At 40.1% G+C, this 27,503-nt stretch overlaps 1 protein-coding gene across 1 annotated transcript in view; it reads right to left on the reverse strand.

Moving 5' to 3' along the window:
• PI4KA (phosphatidylinositol 4-kinase alpha) overlaps positions 1-27,503 on the reverse strand; it is a 95,787-nt gene that overhangs the window by 54,951 nt on the left and 13,333 nt on the right. The window contains exons 7-18 of the mRNA XM_044989390.1: positions 27,355-27,421; positions 25,031-25,179; positions 24,297-24,362; positions 22,372-22,468; positions 21,778-21,969; positions 16,008-16,108; positions 14,732-14,861; positions 11,936-12,068; positions 9,801-9,896; positions 8,810-8,993; positions 8,172-8,275; positions 5,275-5,443 (exon numbers count right to left, since the gene is read on the reverse strand). Coding sequence (XP_044845325.1) covers positions 5,275-5,443; positions 8,172-8,275; positions 8,810-8,993; positions 9,801-9,896; positions 11,936-12,068; positions 14,732-14,861; positions 16,008-16,108; positions 21,778-21,969; positions 22,372-22,468; positions 24,297-24,362; positions 25,031-25,179; positions 27,355-27,421 — 1,488 coding nt within the window. The remainder of the gene's footprint in view (positions 1-5,274; positions 5,444-8,171; positions 8,276-8,809; positions 8,994-9,800; positions 9,897-11,935; positions 12,069-14,731; positions 14,862-16,007; positions 16,109-21,777; positions 21,970-22,371; positions 22,469-24,296; positions 24,363-25,030; positions 25,180-27,354; positions 27,422-27,503) is intronic.

The following is a 27,503-nucleotide window of genomic DNA, read 5'->3' on the forward strand; positions in this document are numbered from 1 at the left end:
TCTAACAAAAAACAAATTTTGCCTGGCTGAAAATCTGCTGACAACTCGTTAATTTTGAAATTAAGCAAAAAGAATCAATTCAAAGTGGTTTAACAGACAGGTAAACAGATCTGGAATAATAACAGGCCTCTTAAGAAGCACAGTAGACTTGACAAACAACAAAACATTAAAGCCCTATCAATGCTATCAAAAAAGTGAGAATTCTGCTTTTAAAACCACTGCTAAATATAGAATGGACAGGGCCTAATTTAGTATACATTACTTTTTAAAACATTCAAGGGTAAGAAGTTACAGTCTTAAGAATGATTTTCAAAATCATTTTGAGCAGATTATTCCCTGAACATTGGGGTCAAGATTGTACTAGAACCCAAACCATTTAATATTTTTAAAATAAAGGAACATTGTTTTCTAGCACAGAGGAAGCTTAAAGTGGATTTGCCAGGGGTGTGAATTCAGCTCAGATATTAGTTCCTGGGAGGTGGAACATGGGGGAGAGACAGAAATTGCTGGGTTATCACTGAGATGGGGATGATGAAATCCAGTATAAAGGTGTTGTTTTAGAACAGAGCTATATTTATAAGCATCACAGTCACTTATTTGTGAGACCAGAATCTAAAAATCCTGGACACAGGCAGGATTTTCCATGATGGCATTCACTTGGTTTGCTGAAACAATAAACAAACTGTGAATTCATCTTGTTTCCCTCATAAGAGCTGAGTTGGCACCCCAGATTAGAGACTCTTATCCTTATGAAACAAGTAACCCAGCAGCTTTACTGAGTTGGTCAGTGACATAAAAGGCATTTACTGGTTACAGATGCAGTTTATCTTCAAAGCAAACAGAGCTTCTATTCATTTCAAAGAGATTTGCCAAGAGAGTTCACCAATCCCATAAATGGATAAGAAAGGAACTTTGCACTATTAAAATTTGAAGCGTGTGTGTGGGAGGTGGGTGGGTGTTGTGTTGGGGATGTTAAAAAGAGAAAAACAACTCTTACTGTAGTGCTAGCACAGCTTTAGGTATAATTTTAGTCACAAACATTGCACTAATTTAAATGGAATATAGACATACACACACCAAGTATTGAAAGAAATTCAACTTTTCACAGTAATTTTTCCTTTTTTTTTTTATTACAAAACATCTGGGAGGTTTGAGTGTCTGGAATAGCCATATAAAATCACAAATGGTGAAGTGTTAGTTCATCTCCGGTAAGCAAAATGTTTAACTTCACTCTTCATTCTTGAGCCGTGAATGTGATTGCCTATAATTGAAAGCAGGATTTCTCCCTTCTTCCCCCCCGCACCCCGAAAATGAAGGTGTTGCAGCCAAACCAAATTTACAACTTGTAATATATTTGTATATCCTTCCATTCATTTGAAGAGAAACACTGTTCTCATTTATTGTTCCTTGTTTTCACACTTAGAGGTATAAGTTAACATGGTAAATAGCACCTTGCTGTCATGTCAATAAACTCTTAATATGTCAATAAGTGCCTGATCCTGAGTGGTGTCAGTTTGATTTCAGTGGGACTTACTGGAGCACAGCACTTTAGGAACAGGACATAAGTGATGTAAACTGTATTCACCTCACCTTTGGAAATCTATCCTGTAAATACTAGATGAGATTGTAACACAATCAGGAAAGAAGTCTTCTTATGGTAGAGTATTCAAACAAAATTGAAATTTACATATGCTTAAAAACATCTATTTTAAGGTTTTTAGGAACTACTCCTAAATTAAAATATTGCAGCTATTTAATAAGAGTCAGCTGCTGAACTGACTTACAGTCTACAATCCTTTCATAACACAACACAGATTTAATACATGATAGGCCCAATCTTGTATTCCTTGCACTACCAGAACTCACTGAAGTAAATGGGAGTTCTGGAGCAATAAAACATGGACTGTGGGCTGCTACAACAGAAAAATGTCAAAGAAAACAGCATACAGCAGGGAAAAGTAATTCAAATGGCTTATTGGGTTCCTCTTCTTTTTAGGAAAATGTACATTTTTCAGGGTGGAAAACCGTCCAGCTGGATTAAAAGGAAGCGAATCCACTAGAAATTGAAAATTAAGAAATTAGGGAATATTAATATTGAGAAGAACAGAACGAAAAGAAGGCTCAAATTTCTAGTGCTTTAGGAATGAAAGCAAAATATGATTCCAAGGGATAAAACGGATTTAGACTGCACACAGGCCAAGGCTAACAACTTGTCTCTGAATGTTTTAGAGGAAGGGAGGGATTAGGAGAAAAGGTTTGTTGTTTTTAAAAGGAGTTTTAGTACAGCAAATACTGAAGACATTTATAAAGCCACAGGAAAAATGCTAATATGAAAATAAAGCAAAAGAAAAGCACAATTACAAGAATAAACTGAGAACTACAAAAGCACAACAGCTTATAGAGGGAAAAAAATAGCCCAACTCTACTGTGCAAGGGGCTCTATAATAACCATTCAGGAACATTTAGTTAGCGCCTATTTAAAGGGACTCCATTTCTAGACCTTTGCACGTATTTCTTTAAGGATTAATTTACATTTTACAGGCAATTGATCATAAAAATCTGGAAACAGTCTACATGCAGGCTTGCAGTAGTTTACTTAAGGTGTGATTTTAAACCAATTCAGTTAGATCAGTGCAAAAAAGTCTGTGTACACACTTTAATTTCAATTTAATCCAGGCTGATTTTGATTTAGCTACTCCTGAAGGCAGTCTGCGCCAGAAAAATAAAAATTCTGTGCACAATATTTTAAAATTCTGCAAATTTTATTTGTCAAATAAATGTGGAGGCTCCGGCATGGTACTGGGGAGCACAGGCCACTGGCTGCACAGAGATGGGAGATCACTGTGCAGCTTTCCCCCGCCTGCCCCCGCCCCCGGGACACGGACTCAGCAGTGAGGCTGCACCCAACCCTGACACAGCGCAAGGACCAGGCCTGTCCAAGAAACACCCCAAGGCCCTGCCCCTCCTTGCCAGGTGCACCAAGTGTGGAGGGGCTTAGTGTGGGGGGAAGCAGGTGTGGGTTGAGAGGGTTCTGTGTGGGGCAATCTGGGTGCGGACGGCTCAGTGGGGGATCTGGGTGTGAGGGAGATCTGGATGCACAAGGGCTTGGGGGTGGGGGTCTGGGTGCAACAGTAATGGGACTCTGCAGGGGGGTCCAGGTGAAGGTGGTTGGGGCTCAGCAGGGGTGTGAGTGTCTGGTTTCAGGGGAATAGAGCTCAGCAAGGGGGTCTAGGTGGCGCAGTGTGGAGGTCAAATGCTGAGGTAGTGGGGCTCAGTGGGGTGGGGATCCAGGTGCAGCTGGTTGGAGCTCAGTGGGGTGGGAATCTGGGTGCAGGTGGCTTGTCAGGGTGGTTAGGTGCAGGAGGAGTGGGGCTCACTGGGGCAATTCTAAGTGTGGGGGGTGAGGCTCAGCAGGAGGGTCTGGGTATCAGGGGATCTGGATGCATGGTGGTTGGGCGGATGGGGGAGCAGATCCCTGTATGGGGATCCCCCGCTCTGCAGCTGAGGAGCAATGGGTGCATGAAAGTTGCATGATCGCTCTTGTGACTTCCCTTTGCTTCCCCATCAGAAAATCATTTTTCTGCAAGGAAGCAAAGAAATCAGTGGGAGACATAAATTCTGTGCATGCACAGTGGTACAGAATTTAGCTTAAATCACTTAGCTTAAACTTGTTCCTATTCCTAAACAAGCTGCTCTTAAACCAAAATAAAAGTGTGTCCACACAGTGGTTTGCACCAATTTAACTTAACCGGTTTGAGGATAACAGGTAGTTTGTGCATAGACAAGATCTTAAAATACAACAAAGCGCTCACTTGAAAGCTGGAGATCCGGATTCTAACATAAGCATTAACCTCTCATTTTAATTTTATTAGCAATACAAGTAATGCCCCCTGGAAAACAGCTCACTGAACTTTTTCACATTCATTCTCAACACCAAAGAAAACCAGCACTCTCACTCTGCTTTTCTGTTAGAGATCACTCACACCGCCAGTCAATTAACATTTCTGATTTCCCAACAACGTCCAACACTTCTTTTCCTGTGTCACCTTGCACTCTCAGAATGTAAATCAGGTGTGCTGATTTGCTACCTCTCCCCCTATTCCCCCCCCTCCACAGAGTAGGGTAACATACTAGTGTAATTCCCATAACAGAGAGAATACAGTGATCACAAGGATTTATAGATATGAACACATACAGCTGGAGATTACATTTAACAAGGTAAGAATTTGTACTACACATGTCAGAACTGCTCAGTTTTGCTTTGCAGTTCTTACACTTGCAATGCATATGAGATTGCACTTCTAATCAGCAAAGTATTATGGTTTCCCTGTCGTTCATGTGAGAACATCCCTGTAAGTTTCTCTTTAACAACCAATTCCAATTAGTGCTTATTCAGTCAGAGTAACCTGAACTGATCTCACTACATCTATAATTCACACCATGCTATACCATTCTATGTAGTCTATTGTAAATTTAGTTATGTAGGCCTCTATCAACTCTAATATTGGAAAATCCACATGTGTGTAATCACAACAGTAGTTATTCAGGATAAGTCAATATATGAGGTAGCTGAGATTAGAACTGCAAGTTTATAACACTTGACTATTTCTTAGGAAGTGGTAACAGCAGGAGCCTAGAAGTCAGAACTTCCTGTTTCTGTTTCCAGCTCTGTCACCAGTCTGCTGTGTGCCTTAGACAATTCACTTAATATCTACCATGTCTATGGGTATGTCTTCACTACCTGCCGGATCGGCGGGCAGTGATAGATCCAGCGGGGATTGATTTATCGCCTCTAGTCTAGCGACCCCCAAGCGCTCTCCTGTCGACTCCTGTACTCCAGCTTGGCGAGAGGTGCAGGCAGAGTCGACAGGGGAGCGGCAGCAATCAACTCACCGTGGTGAAGACACCACGGTAAGTCGAGCTATGTACGTTATTCGCATAGCTGAAGTTGCATAACTTAGGTTAATTGAGCTCTGGTCTACACTAGGTGGGTGGGTGGGAATCGATCTATCTGAAAAATGGGTATACCGCTACTAATTACCTAAGCTTAAGATATTATGTGAGGTTTAATTGATATGTGAAAGGTTATGTAGGCTCTATATTAATAGGCACCAAAACACACACATCCATTTCTCATTTGTTTCAGTAGTTAAACGTGCAATTTTTAAGTATATACACTTGGTTCAAAGGAGATCAGAATAATAAGTTTCCATTAGCCATATCAATGCAAAGAGGTACTGAATTAAACACCACACATTTTATACCATTCCTTACCTTTAGTGCTGGCCCCTTTTCACTTGCTCTCTCACTGGCTCTCTTTCCTTCCAGTCCAAGCTGTACAAACAGTTCCAGCAAATTCATTAGTAATTCATCCACAAGGTGTTCTCCCTGAATGTTAGCAGCTATGTTAGCCAAGGCATTAATGACAGCTAAGGAACAGTGTCTGACAAGAAAGAAAGAGAGAAATTAGAAATAACCAACTCTTTGGTGAAAAGGTTTGTATTTATTTTATAACTGTTTCTCACGAACACTGTTCAACAGCAAATCTGCGTAATATTGACAGTGACAGGCACATTTTGTACATCAAGGATTTAGTGAGAATGGATGGCACACTGGGTTAATGCATTAGCGTTCCAATTCAAAAAGCCAATTAAATATTGCTTAATCATAATTAAAATGCATTTAGTGGTCTCAACAACAGAGAGCAGATGGAAGCAGCACCAAAGACAGAGGAATGGAGTAAGCTAGTTGCCACCCTGTGCGCCAACACTGGTGTGTAAAGAATGAAATGTAATGTAATTGGTGGTCTCAATTCATCTCTAGGAATGTTTTGTCTGCGCTGCCACCGTCACCAATTCACAAGGACTGACCATTTTTGGTATGGAAAACCTAAACCTAAAACAAGATATTGTATTTCTGGACTGGAAAAATTCTAGGGAGGCTGAGAGATTCACATTAAGAGCTGCAATTAATTACTGGCATGCACTGGGCAGGACAGCGTGTGAAAGCCTGTATAATGAGCATGTGACAGTAAGCTCGTTTGTAGTTATTGTCAATCCCTCACCCTCATTAGAATTGAATTCAAGTATTTTTTTTAAAGGTTAAAATTATAATGCAACATAACTCTGATACAAATGACCATTTCACATTCCTGAATACTTCAAAAAAAATTAACTCCTCATATGACATGATGAATACAGCAAGAATTCTGTGCTATGCAGTTTTATACTTCAATATCTTGTTCAAATAGGGCCTGATCCAACTCCCAGTGAAGTCATTGGAATATTTTCTATTAGTTGTAACAGGAATTAGACGGAGTGCCTAGTTATTAAGCATTCTTTGATAAATTATTCTTAAGGAATTCAGTACTCCTTAAGAGTACTGGGCCCAATCCAAAACCTAATGAAGCCAATGAAAATTTTTTACTTCATTGGGCTGTGGATCAGGTCTATTAACAGGATAGCTTGCAATTACAGCTAAAGCATTATAGGTTTTTTACACCAACTAGAATTTACCAATCAATTAATCTTTCAGAGAGACAAGGGGGAGGAGTAATATCTTTTACAAGCTTTCAAGCTTACAGAGAGCTCGTCTTCAGTCTGGGATGCTTACTCAGAGTGTCACAGCTAAATATCAGATGGTACAGATTGTTCAGCACAAGCAGTTAACATATATTTAAAGGAACTATTCGAGGTGAAATGGCCCCTTCACACCTATTCAGTTATAGGGAAGAAAGGAAGGGGAAATGGGGAGGAAGCTGCGGTGGGAGGTTTGTTAGTGGATTACAGATTCTTGTAATAAACGATAAATTCAGTGTCTCTGTTCAGTCCATGATTTTTAGTGTCTAAAAGTGTTATGATGTTACGCTCCCAGGCTCATCTTTTGAAAGTGTTCGATTGATCACTCTGTATTTGACCTCTTTGTGAAAAGTGTTCCCCCACACGAGATGTGATGTTTTGTCTTACCAATTTCCTGTGTTAGTTGATTCAGGAGCAGAGTGATTGTCTGGTTTCACTCACATAGTTGCGATTGGGGCATTTAGCGCACAGGAGGAGTTATACCACATGTTGTGGTATGCATGTGTAGGACCCATGGCTCTTGAAAGGTGTGTTGATCATTGTAGCAGTGGAGATATAGCTGCAGGTTTTGCATCTGTTTTTCTGGCAAGGTCTGGGGCCATTTTGAGTTGGTGTCCTGGTCTGTGGGAGGCTTGCTTCTGATGATGAGTGTGCAGAGGTTGGAGCATTATTTGAAGGCCCGAAGAAGGGATTTCTTTCAGGATGGGGTCCCAATCAAGTATGAAATGGTAGGTGACAACTAGGGATGTGCAGTGTGTGTGTGCGGGTGTGGGTGTGGGGTTATTTCTGTATTGAAGCAGGTTTTCTCAGGGTATCTTGGTGGCTGTTCCATGATGTGATCCACTTTTCTGGTGGAATGTCCTTGTTTGGTGAAGGCGATTTTGAGTGTGTTAAGGTGTATATCCTGACTTTTTCCTTGGAATGGTCCCTTGATATATGCATTAGCTACTCATGCTAAACAATTTGTTCCATCTTGGATTTAGCTGTGATACATTAAATTTCTCACATATGAAGAACAGCTCTGTTTAAGCATAAAAGCTTGTCTCTGTCACCAACAGAAGCTGGTCCAATAAAAGATATTACCTTACTCACCGTGTCTCTCTAGTATCCTGGGGCTGATAAGGCTACAAATCTTTTGTGACAGAAGTTGGTACTGCCTGATGCTAACAGTTTCTGAAAGAAATCTAAGCGTTTCCATTATCATTCAGTGCCAACATCTAGCACCTTTGGGCTAAGGCAAAGAAATAATTGCCAGCTGCTCGTCAAGAGAAAAATAAAATCACAAGTACATTGTTCATTCTTAAATCCAACTAATGGAAGTGAGACATACACACCAGTTGTTTTTAAATATTAAAAATGTTACTTTAAACAATACAGGAATAGGAGATTATCTGAGATCTGCATATATTCAACACACCCACCGTCTCAGAAATGGACAATTAACATTAACAAACCCCTGGAAAACAACAAAGATTGAAAGAAATAAAGTTGTAATGTCTGTTGAAAAAAAGTGAAAGTGCATAACAATGCATAAAGGAAGATGTTTGATTTAAATAGTCATGAATTCTAAGAAGGCAGTTATATCTATGTTACCTGTATCCATGATCCTTGTGATCTTTAGTGGCAGAGTAAACAACTGAGCTTGCTTTTACACTGATTTGCTGGAATAGATTCCATACCTCCTGGTAAATATATTGCTGTAAGAAAACAAACAAAGTGGAGTATGTTGAATACAATATCTGTTAAAGGAATAAACCTGTAAAAATAAATTCTATCCAATCAAATAAACGGCTTATGTAGAATGCTTAAGTATCTTTAAAAATCTGGGCCTAAGTGAGTTAGGAGCCTAAAATCTTTTTTTTTTTTAAAGGATTTAGGTTCCTCAGGCCTAAATAGGACCTGGGTGTCTTAAGTCACTTAGGAGCTTTTGAAAGTGTTAACTTCATATTTTTTCCTCTATATTAATTGTTTTAGTATGTACCTGTGGGAACTAAGGTTTGCTGGAGAGGCTTGGCTTTGCTAGTTACTAATGACACTGTACAAAAAGGTACATGCAAACAAATGATTGTATAAGTGTGTGTATGTTATGAAGACAGGATAAATGCTGCATTTAAGGAAACACTTTTCGGGCTTAAACAAAGTTGACAGCATTACTTTAACTGAAGGAAATAAATAGACAACTGTAATTTAGGGGTCTGGTTTGTTCTCTTGGACAGCTCTTCTCTCCTTACGTTTCCAGTGATAACTAAGCAGCCCAGCTGGTCAATGATGAGTACGTCAAGTGGAGATGGTGGTTGGCAGAACTTCTGCTGCAGGATCTGCAGGATCGGTTCCATCACTTTGGGAGTGTCCCTAAGTGCCACTGCAATGTGCCCCAGAGCTCGAATTGTGTGGTCAGGAATCAAATGGGCTTCCCTAACAAAAACCAACCAAACAAGCCACATTCATATAAACATCCAGAAACAATTACACATCTAGCTCTACAAGTTGAACTACAATCTGCCTGAGAAACAATGTACACTGATGCACCCAGTAAACTGTAATATCACTTAATTTCATTTTAACCCTTTAATTCTGTTTTTCCCCTTCTATTCTAATCAAAAGCATACTTAGTACAGGAAACAAAACAATTGCTTTTACAGTACCAACACTGATCTGTTAACCATTCACTATAGTAGAATCAGTAGAAAAAGATAAAAGGCTTGTCTGGAACGACTCAATTTTTTTTTTATTTTTTTTTTAAAAGAACAGTCATGGTACAGTGGGGTAAATGTAGCTGGAGTTTCTCTTGGAGATGCCTTGTCACCTATTTTAGCTCTGACTTGGCAGACGAACCTCTCAGTAGGAGAGGGGCAATTCAGACTCCACAAGCAGTAATCAATTGTGCCAAACATTAAGCGACTGGCTTGTACGGCCCACTGAAGACTTAGCAGCGACAACCTCATTTCACTTAGTACTTCAAATAGACTAATACTCACTGTAGACATGAAAACAGTATTTTTATCCAGTCAAGTACGTAGGCCCATCACTATTAAAATAAAGGCCCAATCCCACAAAGAAATCTACACCAGCTGATCCATATTCCCACATGTAATCTTACTGATGTCCATGGCATTTCACACAGGAGAAAAGCTCCTTGTGCTTGGATGTCTTAACAGGAATGGGTCTTAAGTTAAACGAACTGAAGACAGAAAAAGATTGGCATTATGCCTAACAACCTACTTGTCACTCTCCTGTGAGATGTACAGACGGTTAGACAAACTGGCTAGGAAAGCCTCAACAATCACCGGGTCTATAGTCAGGCCAGCTTTCAAGCACCTACAGAACATTAAACACAAAAACTTGTCAGGACAGCCAAACAGCAAGAGTTATATTTTCACAGCTCACTTTAGGTTAGAGTAAGGATCCAATACCAAAACCACTACACATAAAACTGATACAATCTGAATGGTGTTCAGTCAGAAAATTATTCTTATGAAAGAATATATTCACATTACCACATATTTGGCATCCCTTAAAACATTCGTGAGACTCTGACGTTCAGAAGATGCTGTTCAATTATTTCACGAGTTCAGGATTCTTTACATGTTCATGCTTATTTACATATGAAATACAAGCAGGGTGAACAAACAGATTTTTTTTAAAATTAAAATTGATTTTTTATTTAAATTAAATACATTTTTATTTTAAAAATAAACCTATTTAAAATTAAAATTGAAATTATGACAAGCTACATTAAAGCCTAAATTTAATATAATTTATTAAAATCATTTAAATAAAAAATAAAATTTAACCAGTACGTTTGATGCCAAAAATTTTAAAGAAAATCAAACGGCTGAACTGGTGGCTAAGCACCTGGAACCACAGTTGGCTGAAATGCTAAAGCAGTTTTTGACAGCAGTAGCCTCTGGTAAGTACAAAGAAAATATTTTCAGTTTATTCAGCTAGTTCAGTTCAATGACTAGTTCATTCAAAGTTAAGAAACCAACTGGAAATTGAAAAAAGCAAGAAAGCCTGTTTTCCTGTTCCAAGCTATAAAACAAAAAAACAAAAAAAACCCAAGGTGAAGAGGGTGAGATCTACTAATATTAAAATCTTGAAGGACATGGTGACCAGAAACAATTAGCTCAATTCACTAACTTCCTTTGTCAATTAGTTTTATATGTAAAACATGTTTTGATAAACTAATCTTTTTCCTATGTATCCAGCATATCTGAGGTAGTTTTATTCAACTAATAAAACACAACTTTAAAATGGAGGTTTTGTTCATTTTGTGCAATTTCCATCCAAACACAACTTAATACAAATCATGAGTAAAAACTAATCATTTTCTGGTAAATAAAGTGTCAATCATTTTCTAACAAAATAAAAATGTAAACACTAAGAAGCGGAATAAAATGTATGTTAAGATACATAATTGCTTAAATAAATTTGTATAGACATTGTGTGCCAAAGTAAGCGTAAATGTAATATTATATTTATTTAAAACATGTTGATCTGCAATGGTTACCTACCAATGAGAATCAATTTCTTTTGAAAAGGAAAAGAAAAAAGTACAAATGCAGAACAAAAGTGAAATCAGTTATTTCAATCAAGCTTTCCTACTTGCCAATTTAAATCATGTTTAAAATACAAGTGACAATGAACACTTCTCTGACACTCCTGTAGCTTGCAGCTGATTCCCTGCCCTCCAGTGTTTGTATCTGCAGAGCTGGAATTACCTGTTTCTTCCAGATGGAGGCAAGTAGGAAAGCTTGATTGAAATAACTGATTTCACTTTTGTTCTGCATTTGTACTTTTTTCTTCCATGGCATTTTAAATATCCTTGACAGGTTGGCCCACCCAGCTCACGGTCCTCCCAAGCATAAACAAGGTCTTTTATAAGCACCCAACAGGGTTCAGGATAAATATCTTTTAGGAAGAGAATAGGATTAGGCTGTCCTGCTCCTGCTGGAGCCTTCCTCTCTCCGTCCATCCAATCAGCAGCTACTCCAGACTGCAGGGGCAGATGATCTAGTGTGATGGTTTAGAAAAATGGGAAGGTGGTGACTTTCCATTGCCTGAGGTTACAAGCGTTTACCAGTGCATCTGCTCCAAGAGAGCTTATTGTGCCATCCTCAGGAGGCAACAGAAGCCTACTGAGCACTCTGGAGGTCACTAGGTGGAGTTAAAATGGCCCAGTGGCTAGACAAATACTTTCCAGCTGTACAAAAGGTAGCAGGGACCATCTAAAACACTCTGTTACACAGCTTCTCCGTTTCATTGATCGTAATGTTTGTCCACTTCAGTGAGAGAAGTGCCTGTGTCTTCAAACTCATATACGTTAGTCCTTCAGTGTTTCTAAGCACAATTCTTACCTGCAGATGTTGTCTATGGCAATGTCTCGAAGCTGTTCATACATGGATGGTTGACTTTTCTTGCCAGGCATTACATTTAGAGTGGACTCTGAATGCTCATTTGTTACGCTGATTTTGATGTCATTGCCACCTACTAAGAACAGAGATGGAGCATAAGAGACAGTGTCTTTTGCTATATCTTTCCTTGAGTTATGTATCATAAGTAGAGAAATACCAGGCAAGTGAATGCAAAACAGACTAGGACACAAGTGAGAAAGTGACAGGGAGAGAGAGAGGTGCTCTGAAGAACTCTGGTACCATGTGACGCATGGCTACCAACATGAGCTATATATTTATTTCATTACTCAATTCACTTTCAGAAATCTCCACCCGTCTCACTTTCCATGGTTTTGCATATTGCTTTAGTATTAGCTAAAATTATTTAATTGGCAGTCTCAAAGCAGAATACTCAAACTTAACATTCAAATCAAATCTGCTGGATGTGAATAATCAGTAAACAATTTATTAAACTGATTTTACATTGCCTTACTTTTAATATTTGCATCTACCTTAGTATCTCTAACACTCTGAAATACCTTGAGCCAGATTCATTCCTGGTGCACCTCTGAAGTAAACAAAGCTACAGGAGGGATTAATTTCCCTTTGCGTGTTTTAAAGAGTGGTTATAACCTAAAAGAACTAACGGGTAAAAATGAAGTCTCCTACTCAGCATATCGGCTCCCTGTTCGCCTTCAAGTCCATGTTACTTATTTTTCTTGACAAAACAAGTTTTCACTCCTTTGAATATTGCATAGATAATAAGGCTATGGAAAAGCAAGCTATTCTACCTTGGGCATCATTAACAAAATAGCCATCTAAATTTTAGCTGCGGACTCTTTACTAGTTATGGCACTGTAAGAGGCAGAAGGAGCACAGATTCACATTCAGATCCAGGGATATTCTGCAGGACTGGCAGTTAGGAAAAAAAAAATCAACATTCAATTTGTAATTGAAAACTTCAGTCTGAAAATCCTGAAGAACAAATAAAAATGGAACTCCATGTCGTCAGTGAGTCGCTTTTCAGAAAGTAATCACAGCAATATCCAATATGTAAAAACAAAACAAAACAAAAAAAACCCACCAAGTTTATGATTAAATTTTTGGTGGTCAGGGAACTTATGAGTCATAACACTGGCTCACTCGTCTATACGGTCAAAGCGTGTCTTTAAATATACTAGCATGCAGCAATGAGCATACACTTCTGCTTTCCATCTAAACTGTCTGATTTGTGGTTCTCATCCTCCCAAACCATCCCCAACTTATGGGTCTGTTTCATCCACCTAACAAAGACTGAAAGCAGCCCAAGGCAGCTGGCTGGCAACTCATGCTGCACACATATTGCATATAAGAAGTGGTGGGATTTGCGGCGGGGAGGGGGAGAGGAGGAGGCGAGCATCAATCTTCCTGGGTATGAAACAGAGGATGGATGGATGGATGAACACAATTCTTTAGTTACACTTCAAACTATGGACTAACAGATGAAATTCGTAAGCAAGATGTCACAGTAATTTTCAAAAAACAGGCTTAACATCTTTAGACATGACACAAAAATTAGACCATTTAGAACAACCAACCAAAAAAATTAGAAAAACTAGGTTATTTGACCAACATGAACACACATTTGTTGTGCCTTCTATTACAATCTTGCTAGTTTCAAAAGTCATACTTTTCTGCTGATATATTTGTTCATAGATGTACAGTAATTTCTCACTTAATGTTGTAGTTATGTTCCTGAAAAATTTGACTAAGTGAAACGATGTTAAGCGAATCCAATTTCCCCATAAGAATTAATGTGAATGGGGGGAGTTAGGTTCCACGGAAATTTTTTTCACCAGACAAAAAAAAAAAAATTATCTATCTATATCTATATCTATATACACATATACACACACACACACACACACACACAATACGTTTTAAACTCTGACATTGGTGTGCCCTCCTTCCCCTCCCACACAGCAAACGGGAGTCTTGGGGAGCAGCTCCAAGGCAGAGGGCGGGAGCAGCACATGGCAGTGGGGGGAGGGACAGCTGCAATTGCTAGCCTGCTGGCAGCTGCTGCACAGGGAACTTAGGGAAGCGGGGAGCTGATGGGGGGGCTGCCGGTCCACCCTGGTTCCAAGCCCCCACCAGCTAGCTGCAACAAGCTGCTCTTCCTGCAAGCAGTGGACAAAGCCGGCAGCTGCCAAACAACATTAGAAGGGAGCATTGCACAAGTTTAAATGAGCACGTTCCCTAATTGATCAGCAAGATAACAATGAAACAACTTTAACCAGGAGGACTTTAAGTGAGGAGTTACTGTATATATATACACACACACATACATACATATATACACACACACATACATGCATATATATACATATACACACACAAATTTAACCCCTTGATACCATTGTGGGTCAGAGGGGACACTAACTGTTTAAGAGAATGGAAGTTACTGAAATTATGACAGTATTAGGCAAAACTGACTTTGCAGGGTTGAGAGAGTAGGATGCAATGGACTTCGTTATTTCAGTATGGTTATTGCTAGCTCTATGACATCAGGGTGTATTTTTGCATGATTTTTTTTTGCATTCCCTCTCTTCCTCCAAGAGGAAACAAATAAACCCAACCCACAAATAAATAACTTGGTAGAAAATGAAAAAAACTTTAAGTAAGTTGTAATAATAAAAGGAAATTTAAGAGCAAATTAGTGTTGTTTGTGGTACACCACATGACTGGACCATAGACAGAGCTAATATTGCTTTCATTTACCTGTGTGATACTGGCTGTGGTACTTGTAAAGTTTCACTAGCACTGGGGAAGGAATAACGAGGAAGTCCCTCAAAGACGGAGTGACAGAATGAACCACAACAGGGAACCTCTCACACAAACGACCTAGACCCTAGAAGAAAAGAATTGATGCATTAGAACTTCTAACTTTCTTGTTGTATAATTTAAACTGTGCGCTCATGGCTTTAAAAGAAAAATAAATCACTGCTGAGGGATTTGTACTCCAGTGAAAGAATGTTTCAAATCTCTGATCTAAAGGATCACTCTGACAGCATGACAAGTAAGCAATTTCTTGCCCTTTTCTTCCCAGGGGTTTCGCAGAAGATAGCATCTAGTATATCAAATGAACAGGCTTCCCTGGAAGCAAAGTTAATGGATAAACACATTTTAAAGAGCCCTGAGGAGTAACATGTCTTTGCTATTCCCGTCCTGATTACAGAATGACAACTGCGAACTAGTTTTGCAAAGTGGATAAGTTTCCAACTACAATGAAGCTGATAACACCATACTCCTTTTTCCCTTTTAAAAATGAATGTTCTACTCCAGGATAATACCACACTGATAATCCTAAAGGATCACGTACATTTATCGACAGATCATGTGCAGCACGGGCAAGTTTCTGCACACTAACCTGCCAATATGAATCAACCCTGACCTGAAAAGAGATCACTATAGCAATGAGAAGGGAGGTCATTCTCCAGGACTTTTTCCACATTGCCCTCTACACAGACTGCCAACAAAGAGGTTAATTAGTTCCAAATGTGGCAGGGCCTTTGTGAATAGGACACCTCACCGTCTAGGCTGGTTTGCGTCCTATTTAATTAATTTCACACAGGCTACTGAAGCATCATCAGATGGTCTCAGGTTTTGACCATTACTAACCTGTGTTGGATTTCAACTGGTGAACAAGAGGTGAAAGGTTTCATATCTCGACTAATCTCAGGAAACACCCAATCCCACTACATTTTTTTAAATTGGTCAGGTAAAGCAAGTATGAACCCAGGGTTGACAGAAATAAATGGCTGGTACAAATAACCTGTTGACTGCATCCCACAAAGAAAATCTGAGCTAAGTAGATTCTGGGAAGCACCACCTCACTGTGGTTTCAAGCCCCTAAAATGCAGGTGCAGAGGACACTGGAAGTAGTAATATAACCAGAAGATGAGAAAACTGTTAAATTAGTCTGTAAACCCCCAAGCAATTTTACTAAATGATTGCTGAAATCAAAATACTCCTTTTCAATCCTTTAAAGACAGACCTGCAAGCAGCAGATCAGCAGTGGCAAGTGAGCAATGATGACTTTGCTGGAGGTCTTGGACTGCAGCTTCTCCGACAGCTTGATGCACAGGTTTTCTGCACCTTTGTTCCAAAAGAAGGAAATCAATAATAGATCTGAAGAATGTATGTGAATTTATTAGCCTAGCTAGTATCATGGGCTGACTGAAGACCATAGAACAGGTAGGGAATTTGCTGGATCCACCTACTCCAGACTGCAGAGATGCTGAATAATTTCAGTTTTACAGAATGTTATCCATGGTGTTTCAATTTGGTTGATTTGGCTTGAATGGTTTAGGAGTCTTTAAAACTTTGTTGGTAACATTTTGGTAAAAAGTTTGGGAATCTTATTAATATCTGCAATACACAGGGTACGTCTACACTACGGGATTATTCCGAATTTGCATAAACCGGTTTTGTAAAACAGAATTTATGAAATCGGGTGGAGCGCGGCCATACTAAGCACATTAAATCGGTGGTGTGCGTCCATGGTCCGTGGCTAGCGTCGATTTCTGGAGCGTTGCACTGTGGGTAGCTATTCCCTAGCTATCCCATAGTTCCCGCAGCCTCCCCCGCCCCTTGGAACTTCCGGGTTGAGATCCCAGTGCCTGATGGGGCAAAAATCATTGTCGCGGGTGGTTCTGGGTAAATGTCGTCAGTCACTCCTTCGTCTGGGAAAGCAACGGCAGACAAGCATTTCGCGCCTTTTTCCCCTGGATTGCCCTGGCAGATGCCATAGCATGGCAATCATGGAGCTTTTTTTGCCGTTTGTGACTCTCACCGTATGTGTACTAGATGCCGCTCACAGAGGCGATTCAGCAGCGCTACACAGAAGCATGCTTTTGCTTTTGCATGACAGCAGAGATGGTTACTAGCCATATTGCACCATCCAAATCCTTCCATAAATTGGAACTGAGGATGATCATGGCTACCAGTCCTTTTGTACCATTTGCTGCTAGTGCCCCTGGTCAATCAGCCAGGGGCGCAAAAGCCAAGAGTGGTTACTAGCCATATTGTACCTTCCATCGTTTTGTACCATTGGCTGCTGTCATAAGTGCCCCTGGCCGATCAGCCAGGGGCGCAAAAGCAAAAATTGGGAATGACCCCCTGAGTCAATCCCTCCTTTTTGGTATCTAAAAATAGAATCAGTGCTGCCTAATATAGGCAAGTGTGCTAGAGAACCACCTGCTCTGTGTCAGAGCCCCCAGAAACTATTATCTGTATGCTATTCACAGGGGGTGCTCCTGTAACAACCCCACCTGTTGATTCCGTTCTTCCCCCAGCCTTTCTTGGCTACCGTAGCATTGTCCCCCCACTTGTGTGATGAATTAATAAAGAATGCAGGAATAAGACACACTGACTTGTTAGTGAGAAATGAGTGGAAGGCAGCCTCCAGCTGCTATGATAGTCCAGACAGGACATTAAGCAGTGTGTAGGCAAGAAGCCCAGCATCCCACTGCTAGTCCAGGGGCAACTGAATCTTTTCTTTACACATGAAGGGTGGGGGCTGATGGAGCTCAGCCCCCTGTTGCTATGATGAGGATGGTTACCAGCCATATTGCACCATCCATCCACCAGAAAAAATTAGGGCCAATAGGCTGATGACGAGGACGGTTACCAGTCCTTTTGTACCATCAGCTGAGGCTGATGATGAGGATGGATTTCCATCCTTTTGTACCATCAGCCGCCCATGGCGGGGGGGGGAGCAAGGATGTTGGTGTTGAGTGCTGCACTATCGCGTCTATCTGCAGCATTCAGTAAAGATAGGGTGACATGTAAAAGAGTCAGAGGATTGTTTTACCTTTCGCTTCTGGGGGTGGGTGGGGGGTGGGTGAGTAGATTGCCAAGCTATGCCCTGACCCGCGGGGACTGTGTTTGACCCTAGAAGCATTTGGAGCTCAGCCAAGAATGCAAATAATTTTAGGAGGCTGCAGGAACTGTGGGATAGCTTCAGTCCTCCAGTCCATGCGCATCCATTTGATTCTTTGGCTTTCCGTTATGCTTGTCACGCTGCAGTGCGCTGAGTCCCTGCTATGGCGTCTGTCTGGAGATTTTTTAAAAAGGATTCTGAATTTCATCTTCTGTAACGGAGCGCTGATAGAACGGATAGAACGGATTTGCCTGCCCTTACAGCGATCACATCCGCATGGTCCATGCGGGAGCTCTTTTTGTATTTTGATTTCGGACTGCATCGCCACCCGTGCTGATCGGAGCTCCACGCTGGGCAAACAGGAAATATTCAAAAGTTCGCGGGGCTTTTCCTGTTTACCTGACCACTGCATCCGAGTTCAGATTGCGGTCCAGAGTGGTCACTGGTGCACTGTGGGATAGCTCCCGGAGGCCAATACCGTCGATCAGCGTCCACACTAACCCTAATCCGATATGTTAATACCGATACTAGCGTTACTCCTCTCGTTAGGGAGGAGTACAGAAACCGGTTTAAAGAGCCATTAAAATCGATATAAGGTGCCTCCTAGTGTGGACGGCTTTGGCGTTAAATCGGTTTTAGGCTCCTAAAACCGATTTAAACGCCTAGTGTAGACCAGGCCACAGTTCTTTCAAATATTCTGAACTGAGATAGCTACAGGTCTCAGGCCTGGTCTACACTAGGCGTTTAAATCGGTTTTAGGAGCGTAAAACCGATTTAACGCCAAAACCGTCCACACTAGGAGGCACCTTATATCGATTTTAATGGCTCTTTAAACCGGTTTCTGTACTCCTCCCTAACGAGAGGAGTAACGCTAGTATCGGTATTAACATATCGGATTAGGGTTAGTGTGGACGCTGATCGACGGTATTGGCCTCCGGGAGCTATCCCACAGTGCACCAGTGACCGCTCTGGACCGCAATCTGAACTCGGATGCAGTGGTCAGGTAAACAGGAAAAGCCCCGCGAACTTTTGAATATTTCCTGTTTGCCCAGCGTGGAGCTCCGATCAGCACGGGTGGCGATGCAGTCCGAAATCAAAATAAAAAAAAGAGCTCCCGCATGGACCATGCGGATGTGATCGCTGTAAGGGCAGGCAAATCCGTTCTATCCGTTCTATCAGCGCTCCGTTACAGAAGATGAAATTCAGAATCCTTTTTGAAAAATCTCCAGACAGACGCCATAGCAGGGACTCAGCGCACTGCAGCGTGACAAGCGTAACGGAAAGCCAAAGAATCAAATGGATGCGCATGGACTGGAGGACTGAAGCTATCCCACAGTTCCTGCAGCCTCCTAAAATTATTTGCATTCTTGGCTGAGCTCCAAATGCTTCTAGGGTCAAACACAGTGCCCGCGGGTCAGGGCATAGCTTGGCAATCTACTCACCCACCCCCCACCCACCCCAAGAAGCGAAAGGTAAAACAATCCTCTGACTCTTTTACATGTCACCCTATCTTTACTGAATGCTGCAGATAGACGCGATAGTGCAGCACTCAACACCAACATCCTTGCTCCCCCCCCCGTCATGGGCGGCTGATGGTACAAAAGGATGGAAATCCATCCTCATCATCAGCATAAGCTGATTGTGCAAAAAGATGGAAATCCATCCTCATCATCAGCCTCAGCTGATGGTACAAAAGGACTGGTAACCGTCCTCGTCATCAGCCTATTGGCCCTAATTTTTTCTGGTGGATGGATGGTGCAATATGGCTGGTAACCATCCTCATCATAGCAACAGGGGGCTGAGCTCCATCAGCCCCCACCCTTCATGTGTAAAGAAAAGATTCAGTTGCCCCTGGACTAGCAGTGGGATGCTGGGCTTCTCTCCTACACACTGCTTAATGTCCTGTCTGGACTATCATAGCAGCTGGAGGCTGCCTTCCACTCATTTCTCACTAACAAGTCAGTGTGTCTTATTCCTGCATTCTTTATTAATTCATCACACAAGTGGGGGGACAATGCTACGGTAGCCAAGAAAGGCTGGGGAAGAACGGAATCAACAGGTGGGGTTGTTACAGGAGCACCCCCTGTGAATAGCATACAGATAATAATTTCTGCGGGCTCTGACACAGAGCAGGTGGTTCTCTAGCACACTTGCCTATATTAGGCAGCACTGATTCTATTTTTAGATACCAAAAAGGAGGGATTGACTCAGGGAGTCATTCCCAATTTTTGCTTTTGCGCCCCTGGCTGATCGGCCAGGGGCACTTATGACAGCAGCCAATGGTACAAAACGATGGAAGGTACAATATGGCTAGTAACCACTCTTGGCTTTTGCGCCCCTGGCTGATTGACCAGGGGCACTAGCAGCAAATGGTACAAAAGGACTGGTAGCCATGATCATCCTCAGTTCCAATTTATGGAAGGATTTGGATGGTGCAATATGGCTAGTAACCATCTCTGCTGTCATGCAAAAGCAAAAGCATGCTTCTGTGTAGCGCTGCTGAATCGCCTCTGTGAGCGGCATCTAGTACACATACGGTGAGAGTCACAAACGGCAAAAAAAGCTCCATGATTGCCATGCTATGGCATCTGCCAGGGCAATCCAGGGGAAAAAGACGCGAAATGCTTGTCTGCCGTTGCTTTCCCAGACGAAGGAGTGACTGACGACATTTACCCAGAACCACCCGCGACAATGATTTTTGCCCCATCAGGCACTGGGATCTCAACCCGGAAGTTCCAAGGGGCGGGGGAGGCTGCGGGAACTATGGGATAGCTAGGGAATAGCTACCCACAGTGCAACGCTCCAGAAATCGACGCTAGCCTCGGACCATGGACGCACACCACCGATTTAATGTGTTTAGTGTGGCCGCGCGCACTCGATTTTATAAAATCTGTTTTACAAAACCGGTTTATGCAAATTCGGAATAGTCCCGTAGTGTAGACGTACCCTCAGACAGCTTGGTTTTTTTTTTTTATTTGATAGCCATCTCCAGGTATTTAAAATATTTAAACAAATGTTTAATAGATCAGTGGGTAGAAGTTTAAATTTAAAAAAAGGAGGAAAATGTAGGTAAATATCAGGACAAGCTTCCTGACAATGATATCTACAAAAAAGCAGAAGCATCTTTTTGAGACATTCGTGGTCTGGATGAACTAATGGGCCTTCTCCACATGATTGCTATCAGTAATTTTGCAAGATTTTTAGAAGATCTTGCATGTCCATGCCTATATTTCTGATACTGTAAAGTTATATTTAACAGCAATATATGCAGTATGTATGAGATTTAATGCAAATATCACTTTTAGGGGGATCTTTTCACTCAAGTCAGAGTATCTCACTTAACACAAACATAGTATGATCTTAAGTCAGGAAAACATCCCTATTCAGGAAAACACTTTCCTACTTTAAAAGCAAATGATTAGGTGCTTTTCTGAACCAGGTCTATATTAAAGAGATATTCAGAATGATTTATAGCAACTACAGTTAACAGCTTCTGCATTATGGAGATGTCAAAGCCTCTCTGTAGGCAAGGATGAATTTAGATTTGCACTTCATGGTGCAATAACATAGTGCATTCTCCCCAAACTTACAGAACTTATTCTCTGAATTCAGAAATTTCTCAGAAAATCCTTTAAGTCAGTTAACCAGCTTATGAGTTACAAGCATTTTAAAATGACCCTTGCATTTTTCTGGCAAGGCTGACTTTCTTTGGCTTTCCTCTAGCAAAAAAAATTCCAAAAGATTATCATTAAATGTATTTTATGGCAAGCATCATGTAATAGAAATTATCCTTCACCAACTATTGACAATGGAGAATGAGTTGTACAAAACACTTCTGCAAGACAAAAGACATTCTGACAAGACAAAAGCATGTATTTTTCACCTTGCTCATCTTTCACAGCCCACACCATGAGATCCACACAGGCTGCACTAGCCTGGCAACGCAATTTCAGAGGGCTCAGTTCATTGTGTAGCCGATCTACATCATGCAGGATTTTCTGAAGCTCTGACTGGCTGCTGTTGAACTGTTCCAGCACAAAATCATGGATTTCCTTAACAAATGAGTTTGGAAGATCTGCAGGAATAATAGGGAAAATATATTCTAGCAGAAAGAAAGTAACTGTGCATATACATGAGATCAATCCATTTTTATATTAAATATAAAACATTATTCATAAAAGATTTCTTTCCAAATGAGAAGTAAAATAATTTCACAGCAAAGACCACTGGGAAATTAACAAGTTGCATGCTGATTGTCCCTCTCCCTGGCAGATGTCTACAACAGATTAAATAATTACATTTTATAGGACAACTTTTATATCAAAGTGCTTCACAAACTGTATAGCATACATTCAGCACCCATGAAACACTGCCCCCTTCCCAGCCATTTGGAGCACAGCATTCAGTGCACACAGTGCTTTATATTCTCCCCCATCATATTACTTAGTAGAAAGTTATATTAATCTAAGTACCGTACCTTTCATGTAGTATAACGTGTCTCTTAACATTTTAAACTGGGCAAGGTAAAGAGGGTCACTGAATGTTTTATAATAGAGATCTGCATTAGGACTTATCTGTAAAGGTAAAAAACAGCTGTAAGTTTCCAAAGGAAACGAAACAATGTTTTCCTGTGAAATAGTAAACTCAAGAACAAATAAAACCCCTTATTCGGATCAGGTAACTGTCATTTTCTAGATTAGAGATGTAACTGTGATAACTGGTACTGTTTACATTATAATCACACACCACACGGAAAGGGTTTTGGTTTTTTTGGCTTCACAGTGAAACAGGATGCCAATTATACCGGTTCAATGCATTAAATAGTACTTAGCTATCCCATCTATTTAAACACCACATACTGTAACAAAATTCTCCGTCTAATGAGAGAATCCAAAATAATTTTTAATTGGAAAAGCAGGAACAGAGACGACAGTTGTTTCCATCAAAACCTACGTTTTGCACTAGCAAGAAAGGCTGTAGACAAGAGCATAGTTCTTTTCCACAGATGAAAATATACGAGTTAGCTCTGAACATACACTCAGCTCAGAACAGCTCTATGTCTAAAATTTCTGAGACCACTAGAGGTGATGTTGATAGAGGATGATGTGCAATTGTAAACAGTGTGGGCAATCATCTAGCCCCATAAAGACTTATATTCCATGCAAAATATGTTCACTGAAAGTAGTCATTCACTGGGTCAGAAGCAGCTAAACTTGAAGGAGGACATCTTGAAAATACAACAATCAAAAACTTCCAAGCCAAAAACAGTGAAGAGCAAACGAAGGGCAACACATTTTTGTTTTGTTTGGGAACTGAGAATGAAATACATGGGAATTAAATTAAAGGCCTTTACCTAAGTTATACCTTAAAAAAAAAAAGCTTTTGATTTACTCTATTTAGGAAGTATTAACAGGCTTACACATCCTTTCCATGTAAACAAAGCAGAAACAAAGCAATAATTACAATGGTGAGGTTTTTTTTAAAAGAGACGTTATAAAGTATTATAATCATCAGCTCTCTCTATTTAACAGGGTATTACCATATTATAGGATGAGCATGATTACAACAACTATGACATAATTTCTAGTGATTTTATTAAACTTGAGTGAAATATCTGATTACGTATATCTGACATCCGCCAAATGTTAATAATAAAACAAAAAAAAATGGACAGGTGTGCTGGAATTTTTTTTTTATTTTTTTTTTTCAGATGAACATACTTTCTCTGGGTACTGAATAAATGATATCCAAATATCTAAGTATCTTAGTCTGTTTTGCTTGGTACATAATTGTTGCATTAATTATTCCATTACTATCATCTCCCATATTTGTTAACCATTCTTCTACAGGTGGACTACTTTTCTTTTTCCAATGAGAAGCTACGAGTAGCCTAGCAGCTACTAGCAGATTTGTTTTCTTTTGTGTGACACTTCCACTAGGAAGCCCCAGGAGGATTACCAAGGGATCATTTGGTAATATATCCAACAATTTGTGATATGTGGTTACAAAATGCATCTCAATACTCTCTAATGACTGGACAAGTCCACTACATATGCATAAAATCTCTTTCCAAAGAATTTTAATAACTAGTTTCAAATTCTCCATGCTGAAGTGCTTAGGATGCCAAGGCTGCAGGGGAATGCATTTAAAAACAAATATTTCCACAGATTTCTCATAAGTTAATGGAAATATTTCTACTGGTCCTAGGCCTCGAAAAAACTAAATTCTTATGAATCAAAAGCATAAACCAAATATTAGTTGAGTGTCCCTTATCATGTCCCTTATTTTTATTCATTTTATTTTTAGTCATCTCTTACCTTTGATTTCACAATAGTTAGGACTTTAAAAACCATGTGGGATTCTTTTTAAACATTTCAAATGGTAAATTCAATTAAGACATACCTCTGCAACTTCATCTACAACTGCATCTAAGTTTTTGAGAACAGAATCCCCAACAATTTGTTTCACCTACACAGAAAATAGAAGTTTGGTGTTATCATTGGCATTATCTTGGTAGAGAGTTTGTTTTACAGTCACAATTTAGGCTGGCCAAAGAAAGCACTCGATCATTTGAATATTAAACATCAGACTAAATTAAAGCTCAAAAAGTTATATAGTAATTTCTATTATCATCCTCTGTATTATCATGGTGCACAAAGGCCCTGAGCAATTACACAGGATGTGCCCAGAAGAGCCACCAGGTTCTGCCATCAGATGCAGTCCCAATAAACCATCCCCACTAGAAAATGGCACTGTTCTCAAGTTACATCAGATTAATTTGCCTGTGAGGTGTAAACAAGATGGCTTTGCCAATGCAAACATTTCAATACTAACTTTATTACTTTAAATTACTAACATTTCATGAGCAATATTAATCATCAATATTAATCATTAAGCCCTAATGTTAATAATAGCATAGAAAAAATATCCTTCTATTTATATGCTAAGGTAAACACAGCATGGACACAACCTCTCTCTACACACACACACACCCCTAATTACACAAAGCACCTCCTCTTATACACCCAAAAGCGGCTCACTCTGCAGCTTACACAAAATACCCTCAACTGCTGTGTCTAAAATGAGCACACAGAACCCAGACCTTAATGTGATCTTTAAATCAGCTCATACTGTACCATGAGCAGCAGCTGGCGGAGCATTTCCAGTGGAATATCAAATTCCTTGTTACTAATACCATTAAAGAGAGGAGAAACTGAGAAGCTAGAACTGATTGTAGAGAAGTAATAATCAGGGTCCAATGCACTCCCATCAGGTAGGTAGGACCCTGCAGACAAGAACACAATAACATTAGGTTATTCAAAATGTTTATTGTGTTCTTTGTTAAATGTGAAGGAAGATTCTGGGGCAAACTATGAAAAAAAAAGTATTTTGATCTTAACTTTCAATACAGTAATGGTCTATCCCTGATAAATCACGGAGGGCTTACTCCAGTTCCCACTGAAGATGAATCAATCTATAACAACTATAATAATTGATATCCATCTATAATCTAATGTAAACTAGAACAACAGATTCAGACATTTGATACATACAAGGTTAGAGAAGAAATTCTGTTAAAAATATTTGCATCCATTTTGTAAATAGCATTTGGTAGGACTTCTGCTCAACTTCTGCAGTATGTTTACTTCAAAAAACCCTCTGTGCACATGATTTTGGATGGAAATGTAGAAATACTGGCTAACAAATTAATGAGAAAATCTTGCAAAACTACCTACGTTTAAAGTCATACTATACCTGCCATCTTAAATAGAAACCAAGATACTGTTACAATTTGAAGGCACAAGAGAAATCAATATATAGTTTTAATACTAGAGTACACTGGTCATCAAGAAGCCACGTATCAACTTTTGGCACTCCATTCCCATTCTAGCATCACAATCTTGCTTTTTGTAACTCCTCAGCTGTGTGAGTTAATAGAGTGCTTTTCTTGTGATTAACAGACTTTCAAAATGTATTATTTACTGATGAACTAAAAAGTATTTTTTGTCCAACTCCTGTGTCTTGGATAGAATAAAAACAACAAAGGCCATCAATTCTCTTGCATCAGAAAGTAAGACTATTACAAACTCGGGTCAGGAAAAACATAAGCAAGTGTGTAATTGTCCAGGTGCATTACGGGGGATAATGCAAGGTTTATCTGCCTTTGAAGCATTTGACAGAAGCTAGTGCTGAAAGCAAAATACCTAAGTAGAGGGACTATTGGTCTGTTCCAGTATTATAGTTCCTATGGTTCAGAAAGGGAGCCCCTAAGAAATTCCACATACATATAGCCCAAACCACAGTATGCCCCATTCATCTACATTTTTCATGAACAGCATAAGAGAAGAATTCTCATACTCCCCCTTTCCTTTTTTTTTTTTTAAACCCAAACGTGAATACCTGAGCTGAAGAGGTGTAGGTGGGTATGACGGGTTGTTAAGACAGGAAGGAATTAAATGAACTGCCCCGTGACCAGGTAATTAGACCAGCCTTCCTCTGAAACCCCTGTTCAAACTACTGATCCTGAAGGGAGAGTCCTCCAGAAATAATTAATAGGAAGGACAGACAGGAAATAAAAGGGAGAAGACAAACTTAAGCCCAAGTTGCCCAGGAGAGGGAGAACACCATTCAGTCAAAGGCTGGGAACAGCCCAAGCAATAAGGTCCCCAAAAGGGCTAAACAAAGCCAAAAGACAATGAAAGACCCAATGAGTATAGAGCTCACTCTCCTCCCACTTCATCAAGGGTATCAATTTATTTTTTCAGCTCTGCAAGTGGCCCACTGAAAGGTGACAGGCTCATCTCATTCACAGCTGGAATTTTACCACTTGATTTCAGTATCCATAGCAATGAGTACATACATGAGTCAATGAGTCAGTATAGCCTTTCAACATCTCCCTTTTGTGAGTTTTAACTTTGACTTTTCCATGACAGTTCACAATTTTGGCATGTCAAAGTAAGACTTCCTATACCTACACATACCAAATTTATTTCAAGTAAGGTGCATTACTTTGGGCTTAGACAACTTGCCATCAAGCAGGATTCAAGATTCCAATCCTCAGTCTGCCATTTTAGCTGTACAGTGAAGTACAATATAAAACATTTGTTATATAAAGTTATTCTGCCTAATCTTCTAAAGTATGTTTTGCCCCAGTGTGATTAAGCTCTCTAGGACTAGGCATAGACTGCTTAGCAGTCAGAAAATGTCTCTCTTGGAAGCTAGACAAAAAAAAATTGTTGTTGGAAACCACTATTGCTGGAAATAAAGATTATCCAATAACTTGTTAATGCAAAATGTATCAGAATTCTACCACATATGTGCCAAAGAATTACTACCAGCAACCCTGAAGGCAAAGAGAATGCTCAGAGGTTTGGGTTCCCTAGCCTTCCTATTGGTAAAGAGTGACAAAAAACACACTGCTTTTCGGCAAAATAGTAAAGACTGGAAGCTGAAGCTTTACCTTCAAAGTAATGAATGGCAGATCCTCCAGGGGAGCTGGGAGGGGGAATTCCACGTTCAGGACTGACCTGAAACACAAGACAATAGTTGCATTTTATCATTAAAGGCCAGTGAAGCCTTGAGAAATCTAAGATGATATGAACTCAAATA

This window comes from Mauremys mutica, chromosome 16 (assembly GCF_020497125.1).
Source record: "Mauremys mutica isolate MM-2020 ecotype Southern chromosome 16, ASM2049712v1, whole genome shotgun sequence".
Lineage (NCBI taxonomy): Eukaryota > Metazoa > Chordata > Testudines > Geoemydidae > Mauremys > Mauremys mutica.